This window comes from Hyaloscypha bicolor (genome assembly GCF_002865645.1).
Source record: "Hyaloscypha bicolor E unplaced genomic scaffold K444scaffold_142, whole genome shotgun sequence".
Classification (NCBI taxonomy): domain Eukaryota; kingdom Fungi; phylum Ascomycota; class Leotiomycetes; order Helotiales; family Hyaloscyphaceae; genus Hyaloscypha; species Hyaloscypha bicolor.
The window spans coordinates 709,158-718,812 of NW_020194644.1; the positions used below are offsets into that span (position 1 = coordinate 709,158).

General features: G+C 36.2%; 1 protein-coding gene across 1 annotated transcript; it reads left to right on the forward strand.

The window, feature by feature from the left end:
* Nucleotides 1-247: 247 nt before the first annotated feature.
* On the forward strand, nucleotides 248-3,757 carry K444DRAFT_635338 (uncharacterized protein; the record flags this gene model as incomplete). The annotated part of the gene is made up of 7 exons (XM_024883852.1): nucleotides 248-353; nucleotides 404-545; nucleotides 660-842; nucleotides 892-928; nucleotides 1,178-1,602; nucleotides 1,684-1,714; nucleotides 1,766-3,757. 7 exons carry the CDS (start codon nucleotides 248-250, stop codon nucleotides 3,755-3,757), a joined length of 2,916 nt encoding a protein of 971 aa, XP_024730455.1.
* Nucleotides 3,758-9,655: the final 5,898 nt, after the last annotated feature.

Genomic DNA, 9,655 nt, shown 5'->3' on the forward strand with positions numbered 1-9,655 from the left:
CTTGGTCCTTTGGCAGGAAGAACCGGGGTTGTATAAGGGGTAGCGCACGGATACCAGCTGTCTGGTGGTTAGGGAAATTGAGTACTGAATTGGTAGTGGGCTTAACTTGGAACGGCTTAGCTCGTCACATGAAACCAGCCACATAGAAAGTAGTGACACATTCCCAGCTGAGCCAACTTAGCTTCCTATCGTCTCTAAAACAATCATAACACTGAACAGCCCAAATTGCTAAGAAACCAGGGATTTTATGGAGGCTGCGCAAGAGCAGATGGAGAAGCTGAGCACGATTGTAGCTCGAGAAGGGCAAACTGCACTTCCCGTGGAGCAGCGCGGCCTCTGCCTCCTCTCGCTAGGTATGCTCTCCAGTGCCTCACAACAAACGCAAGCTGACTGCATTATCCAGACGGAGGGGGTGTCAGAGGGCTGTCGGCCCTCCTAATACCGAAAGCTTTGATGCAGCGCATAAACGTAGCATATCCACCAGAGCATCCTCGTCTGAAGCCATGCGATATTTTCGATCTTATAGGTGGAACGAGCACAGGCGGGTGGGTTTAAGCATCATCCCTTATGAGTCGAGATACTGAAAAGTAATAGACTGATCGCCATATTACTCGGCATCCTTGAAATAACCGTTGATGATTGCATTGATGTCTATCTAGGCATGTGGAGGATGTTTTTAAGTCGAAGAAGCTTCCTGTCCACATAGGTCCTCTCAAATTTGGCAATGTCAAACCGCAGTTCAGCTCTCAGGTTCTCAAAACGAAAATACTCGAGATTCTTACGCATTATGGGCACAACGAAAAGACGCCATTCGCAGATACCCGTGAAAGACGCTGCAAAGTGTAAATATGCCATTTGCGCATAGTAATTCTAACTGACTGATTACTGTAGTTTTGTGTGCACCGTTGCTAAGGAGAACAAAGACATAGTGCGTCTTCGAAGCTATGGCACGCCTGATGCTTCGGATTTGGCGCCAACTGTTGCAATGTTTTGGAGGTTGACGACTTGATTTCTCAGCTCACGCGGGGTAAGCACTCTATATATACCCCCAGTATATAAACTACAGTGTACCAGCGTACACTCAGTTCCAACACCAACTATAGTTGAAGCTGCTCTTGCAACGTCCGCAGCAACCTCCTATTTTGAGCCACAAATGATTGGCCGATTCGACCAACAGTTTGTTGACGGCGGCCTGGGCACGAACAATCCCGTAAACCAGATTTGGAATGAGGCGCGAGATATATGGGCCCCAAAAGATGGAAATTTGCAGTCATTGATCAAATGCTTCGTTTCTATTGGCACTGGGAAGCCCGGGGACAAGCCGATCGCAGACAGTGCTTGGAAATTCCTCTCCGAGACCCTCAAAGAGATATCGACGGAAACGGAAAAGACAGCTAAGATGTTTGTCGACACCCACCGTAGTCTTTACGAGGGCAAAAGGTATTTCCGTTTTAACGTGGAACAGGGCCTTCAAGGCCTCGGCATGGAGGATCACAAGAACAAGGCCAAAATTGCGGCAGCGACAAACTCGTATCTGGACTGGCAGGAAATCAAGATTGCAGTAAGGGAGAGCGCTCTGAACCTTCGACAGGAGCAGCGACTGTAGGTTGAAGATAATTTCGGTTGAAAATCTGATCTTGATATATAATAAGATAGGAGCTGATGCATTTGCCTTTGGTATAGCCCTCGAGGAAAAGACCTTGCAGAATCACAAGTAAGTCCAGAGAAAGATATTGTTCACGAAAAACTGACTGACTTATCAAAGCTCACGTTCCGTGTCGATTTTGAGCTTTCTGTTCCTGTCACAAATAATTTCGTTGGATGGCAAATGGAGCTCGCAGATATGAAGCAAAAGCTCCTCGACAAAAAATCCTTGGGACAGAGAATTTACGTTCTCCATGGGCTTGGTGGGATCGGTAAGACTCAACTCGCTGTGAATTACATGCTGGACACGAAGGATGAGTACTCATCAATGTTCTGGTTGAATGCCAACACGGAAAGCTCTCTCATTGACAACCTTATCAAAGTCGGAAAGTCGATCCCTGGTTTCACTACATCTCATGCCGAACAAGGTGACCGAAAAAAAGAGGCAGCAGAAGTTCTCAAATGGTTCCGTCAGTCAGGAAACTCAAGGTGGCTGCTGGTATATGATAATCTTGACCATTTCTCCGACCCAAGGTCTAAATCCAAGGAGGCTGACCCAGAAGCATTCGACTTTCGAGACTGGCTACCAAATGGGTCTCATGGGTCCATACTAATTACCACAAGATTAAGTTATCTTGGGCAGTTAGCATTCGCTAGTCACCTGGAGAAAATTTCTTTCCAACACAGCTGGGCTTTGCTTCGATCATTCTGCCGGACAATGCAGCAGATTGCCGCGCCACGAAACCCTGCTGACGATATCCCTGAAGAACTGGAGGGAGCTGCGAAAGTTCTCGAGAAACTTGACGGTTTACCCCTCGCAATTGTACAGGCTGGTGCATACATGCAACAAACTGGAACATCGTTTGAGGATTACCTGAGTGACTACGAGAAGTCTTGGAAAGATTTATCCGAGCAAGTACCAGTTTTCCTGACGTATGAAAACGGGCCAGTCCACGCCTCCTTCATGATTTCTTACAGACACGTGCAGAGACTCAACATGTCGGCCGCGCAAATTCTGCAACTCTGGGGATGCCTCGACAACAAAGATATCTGGTATGGCCTATTCGAGTCGGCTGCGGCTTCTGAACACTTACCAGACCCCCTGAGAATTGCGACGCAAAGTCGGCTAGCCTTCAACGGAACTATGGGTGTTCTTCAAGAATTCTCGTTGGTAAATGTTGTGACGAGAGGTCAAAAAAGTACTTACAGCGTGCATCCAGTTGTCCATGCATGGTCATTAGACTATTTGAATGCGGAATGCAACGATGAAATACTTTGGGCAGCTATGACAGTCGTTGGATGTTTTCTAACGTCTCAGGCTGAGGCTGCTCAGCACGATAATACCAAGGAGCGTGGCGATATTGAGAATGAGATGCGCAGTCGAATATCCCCACATGCTTCAAGGTGCAATTTGGTCATGCTTTCACGGCCCTTCAACCGTGCAAGTTCCTCCTGGGAAACAGGAGAAAAATCATGGAAGTGCAAAGCTGCTCTCAAAGTTGCCGCATTCCGCGAGGGCTATTCGTTCCAGAACGACGAAAATGCAGATTCGCTCTTGCGTTGGATTCTTAGCACAGCGAAGGCCGACAACACTGTTCATATAAACGTCGCACTCGTCGAAGCGATACTTTCCATATCCGATATCGCGACTAAGACACTGGGAGCGGAGACGGTTCATTCTATACGAGTAGGAAAGCCAGCACCAAGCGATCGCGTGGACTACATCGGTGCACTTATCGATGAGGGAGGAAAGAGAATTATTGATCGAAACCATCCAGATGTCCAGCGTGTCTTGAAAAGGAAGGATGCATTTTTCACCATTATGACCAATGAAGTTGGTTCAAGCTTTCTCCTACAAACTATGGCACAACAAGGATACTCGCAGATCGCCCTGGAGCGGTATGATGAGGCAGCAAAGATCCTCATTGAGATTGCGAGCGTCTGGGGCTCAGGGTCCGAAGACAGAGAAGAATATCACACCCGGATAGGTGACTTTGTTTCCAGAAGTTGTGAACCAAACAGCGCCGTGAAACAACTCGAGAAGAAGAGGGAAGAGTACAATCTTCGTCAAGCAGAGGAGTTCTTGGCGTTACTTCTTGGCGGATCCGAGTGACGTCTCTGAAAATTCAGGAAAGGCAGACCAGTATACCAATACGCTGAGATCTTTCATAATGCCGCCATGAACTACGGAAACGAAGGCAACCTCGAAGAGGCTGGCAAGTTCTTTGAGACGCAATAAAGCTTAGGGGGGAGTCGCTAGGGTTGCTCGCACGCCCATGTTTGCATAGTATCAAGGCTCTGATGGTGGTCAGAGATAGGGAGACGCATCACCTAGCGTTATTAGGTAAGTCGTCGCTCCTTCTGATGTTTTTTCAATGATGGATCGCGCTCGTACGCTTTACGAAACACTATGAGCATTCTCAAAGAAGTTTCTACAGGCGTGGACAAAGACTGGGGGCCAGAAGATGAACGCACTCATGGGTGGATGGATATTGTGGAGAGTTGGATGGAGAAAATGAATGAGCACGGGAGGAGATAATTGTCAGTTGGATATCACGTGAATAGTTCTTAGGCTTCCTAATCAGGTTATAGCGCTTTTCCATACATATAAATCTCCTGCTTCGATGCAGCTTTGTAACCTTAGATAATTTTATCAAGAACCGCTTTACCCTCAACTTTTGGCACCCATGTGCCTTGTTTAAAACTGCAATCGGCAGATCAAAACAAGGCAATCCATGGGCTGAAAACCGCTTGCCTCTTGCAATGGACGTCAAGCCTAGCACCACTTTGATTTCGATTAGAGAATTATTTTCTCCTTTCCTGTTCTAAAATTAAATCGTGACCAGTCGAAGGAAACTCTGAGACTGCCGAACATGTTGGAACTGAGTGTACGCTGGTACACTGTAGTTTATATACCAGATGTATATATAGAGTGCTTACCCCGCGTGAGCTGAAAAATCAAGTCGTCAACCTCCAAAACATTGCAACAGAACAAAACGAGGATACCGGTCACGTGATGATTTATTCAAATAAGGTTACTGACTTCAATCCTTGAAAGATTAGAGCTGGATTTGAATGATTCCTTGTCGAGATCTTTCAGAGCACTATGCTGCAGCCGTTGCTCCAAAATCCAAAATCTCTACGCCTGCCCACCAAAAATCGCTGACGAATCCTCTCCCAAACTTGACATTCCTATGCTTCCATACAACTACTAATCCAATACTTGTAACTATAATTTTTGTCCCGTCCGGTACCTTGATCTCCCCATTTCCCACGCGCACTTGTCCTCCTAAATCGTCGTTGCTCCAAAATTCAAAATTGGCACCTCTGCTACCCAAAACCACAAAATTGCCTCCAAAATCGACATGACTCCCACAACTCACAACCACAAATCCAATCCTCGTAACGACCAATTCTTTTGTATCATATATATCGATATACGTACTTCCTCCGTGAACTTCCCCTTCCAAACCGTGGTTGCCGCAAAATCCAAAATTTACGCCTTGGTACCCCGAAATTCGCCTGGGAAATGCCTCCAAAACTCACCACCTCTCCTATATACCACACTATTAATCCAATACTCGTAACCAAACCTTCCGTCTCTCGCTTCCCTACATTCTATAACCCCATTTCCTGCGCTTACCTCACTTCCCGACTGGTGGTTATTGCATAATCCCAACCTGGGTAGAACTGCACCCAACCTCAATGCTTACCCGCTTACGTAACCCGCCGCTTCCCCGACCAAAACCCTCACCCTCACTAAATCCTCTAACCCTGACCCTCTCCGTACCTTCTAACCCTCACCCTGACTGCTCGTAATAACCCTAACCTTGATCTCCTGTCTTCTAACCCTTACCGTTGCCGTAACCAACCCTGACTATACCCCTCATCACGTGCCCTGTACCGAAACCTTTATTACGATTCCCCACCTTCGAACTCTCGCTACAACCCTCCAATCCGCCCTGATAACCTCTTCTCCAACTACCACCTCGAATATCCTCTCCCTCCCGTACCCGGAAATCCATCCAATCTCTATCCGCCTTGTAATGCCACCTCCAAATCCCTCTAACTGCTTACTAACCTCCAACTCCCAACCTATTGGTGCCTCCCTAATCCATCCAACAACCCACTCCTACGGCCCGTACCGCTCCTCTCGCACCCTTCTCGATATACTGGCTCGTACTGGCATTGTATATATATTTGTCTACGCGTACGGTGTGGCTGGAATACTCGTCTACGGTGTGTAAAATAGTATTATACGGAGGTTTAAAGTATTAGTAAGATAATTATTAATAGCTTAATAAATTATCGAATACTATATATAAATTCTTATTAATTACTTTTATAAAAAGCTTACTTTTGACTTATTAAAAGCTAGGTTTTAGTTACATATATTAGGCTAGTTAGTATAGGTAAAAACTATTTAAGCTACTCAAGTTATTCTAGAGTAATCTTGAGTAATCTTGAATAAAGTAAAATAGAGTGCTATTCTAAAGTAACTCAAAAGTAGTTATATACAAGTTATATAAATATAGTAAATTATTATTTGTTTAATTATTAATAAATAAATAAGGTACTTATTAAGTAATATTATATAATTTAAGCTAGAGCTTATATAAGGCTACTTAAATACTACTTTTTTCTATAAAAAACAAATTTCTCTTCTTGATTTCTTTTCTTCTTCTTCTAATTCGTCTTTAAATAACTCTAGCTTTTTAAATAAGATATTATTTTAATAGTATTCTTATTAAGTTTATTATATAATTTAAATAATAAGAATATCTTAAAAAAAGAATTTGCTTTTAATAATTAAGGAAGACTAAAAATATATTAAGATTTTACTTATAATAGCAGAAATAAAATAATAAAATAAGACTTAAAAATAAATGATTTTAATGTCTTAAGAATCTAAAGCTAAGAAAAGAAAAGAAAGTAAGGTATAGTAGTAAATAAGTAAGTATAATTAATATTATTAATATACCGAGTATAAGGTATATAATAGTAGAATAATATATAAATAGTTAAGATAAGTAAGCTATAAAGTAATACTTATAAGTATAACTAATTCCAAGAATTAATTCTAATAAAAAACTAATTAATACCTCTTTCTAAAGCTAGAAACATCTTCTTATATATTTCCTAGTACTTAGCCAAGTCTATAAAATACTTTATTTAATTAGGAAATATAATTTTATATAATTCGTATAATTCCGATTACTTATATAATTCTAATTATAAGCTTTATTTAAAATAGGAAACTAGATCTATAATATCTAATATCTATCTATATACTATTATATATATCTATTATATTAATTCTTTCTCTAGGCTCTTATTTCTAAGAGGCCTGAGAAAACTATAAATAGCTTTATAAATAATTTCCTAAAACTTTTCCGGCTACTAGTTCTTCCTAAAAACTTCCCATAATTACCCTATTATTATACTAGGTAATGAAATTAAGAATATAATTTACTAATCCTGCCCGGTTAACTTATAAATTATCTCTAGTAATTTCTTCTTATAAAAATAATATAGGTATAATATATACTATTAGATATAAAGCTTTTCCGGTCTTCTAATTAGTTTATAAATTCTAATTTAGCCTTTATTTATATATAAATTATTACTTTATAGACCTAAGAGCTTAGAAAAGTTAATTTAATTTTCTGGTTTATTTATAAATTCTTTCTTTAAAATTTTCTAGGTATTTCTTATATAAAGCTAGTTCTGAATTTATAATTACTATTTGGGGAAAAAGTATTATAAAAAGGCCTTTCTTTTTCTACTAACTAATCTTTCTTTTCCCTAATTATAATACTATATCTAGCTTCTTCTTATTTCTTACCTTTTTTCTTTAAGTTTTCTTTAAGCTTCTTTAAGCTCCTTTAAGCTTCTTTAAGCTTTATTTAAGTTTCTTTCTAATTCTCTCTTTTATTTCTTTATTTATTAAGATAAATACTTCTCTTAGTACTTATTAGCCTATTACTACTTATTTAACTAATATTTCTATATTCTTAATTTACTTTTACTATTTTTAATATTTCAAGAATATTACTAAGTTTCCTAATCTTACTTATATTAAAAGTAATAATTACTTAATATATAATTATTACTACTCTAAAACCAAGAAATATAATTCTATAAATTATAAATTTCTTTATTTATTTTCTATTCTAATATTATTTAAGGTTTCTCAAATATATATAATATAATTAAACTGCCTTTTTTAAGCTATTAATATATATAAATATTTTCCCTAACCTTTATCTAAAAGAGAAAAGGCTATTACTATCTTTTTTCTATACTAAACTATATATACTTCTTATATTAAAGCTATTATTCGAGGCTAATAAATTCTCTTAATAATTCAAGAAATAAATTAAGTAATTCTTACTTGCTTAGTATAAGTATAAAGTATTCTTAATAGTATAATTAATATTTTTTAGTATTAAGTAAGCTTATTTCTTTCTTGTTTCTTACTAATAGCTAATAGTTTTATAGGCTAATTTATTACTTATTTCTCGAGAGAATTCTAATAAGAATAATAATAAGAATAATAGAAAATAATTATAAAAATAAGATATTTATAAAATATAGAAATTAGAGTTTTTAGAGTTCTTAATAATTTTTATATAGCTTTTCCAAAAATAAATATATAGTTTTTAATAGTTTCCTAATAAAAGTATTTATTTTTTATATTTTTATTTAGCTAATAATATTATAATATTATTCTTTTTTAAGTATTCTTATAATTCTTAAGCCATATTCTCTAGATTACTTAGTAGTTCCTATATATTATTTACTAGTAAGTAGCTTTTCTAATAAACGAGATATTTTCTTTATTTTTTATTTTTCTTATAGGCTATAATAAATTCTACCTTGAATTCCTCTTTGCCCTTAATCTCAACTAGTTCTGGTTCTACTATAATACTAGCTTACGAGTATTATGGTTCTAAGAAAGAAATATAGAAAATATTATAGATCTAATATAATAGTAATAATTTCAAATAATATATTTATTTATATATTTCTATAATTTCTAGAACTTTAAAGAAACTAAAATATCTGTCTACTAGCTTTATACTAGATTATAGCTACTAAATATTCTTTATATAAAGTATAACTTTATTATATATATTAAACTTCTTATTAATATATTTCTTATTATAGTACTTTTTTTATATATTTACTACTTCTTACTATTACTTCTCTAATATCTCCTATTTTACTTGAATTCTCTATACTTTTTCTTATATTACTAGTACTTCTTTTTCTGAAATATTATCCTTAATATATAGTTTAATACTAGAACAAAATTCATATAATATATAGAATAAAGAAATTCCTATTATTAAATATATAGAGTTATTATATATAAATTCTATAAAAATAAGCTTTATTACCTAGTTATCTTACTAGTAACTAGTATAATACTTTAAGTATTATTCTAGAGTTTAGTTTAGATTCTCGGTTTATTTATTAGTTTATAAGTAAAATACTATACTTAGCTATTATTAAACCTTTAAATAAAAGTATAGACTTAATTAGAACTTACTTATAAAAACAGATCCTTTATTAGAGAATATATCTACAGGTATACTAAAGTCTTTAATAATATAATATATAAATAGCTCTATTAATTTAAGAGCCAAGATCTCCTTAGTAATTAGAATATATTATATTATTTTCATATATTTATTAATAATAATAAATACAAAATTATATATATTACTATAAAACCTAGAAAAAAATAGCTCTATAATAAAGTTTATAATAATTTCTTACTATGGCTTAGAAAGAAAGAGAAATAAACTAAGTATATTATATAGTAAATATCTTTTTACCTTAGTTTATTAATATATAGGATAAGTTCTAATATAGTCTTTTATATTCTTTTTTATACTTTACTAGAAGTACTTTTTTTAGAAAATCTCTAGTATCTTACTAATACTAAAATACCTACTTATAGAATTATTATAGTTAGTTTATAGTAATTCTTTTTTAAGAGCTA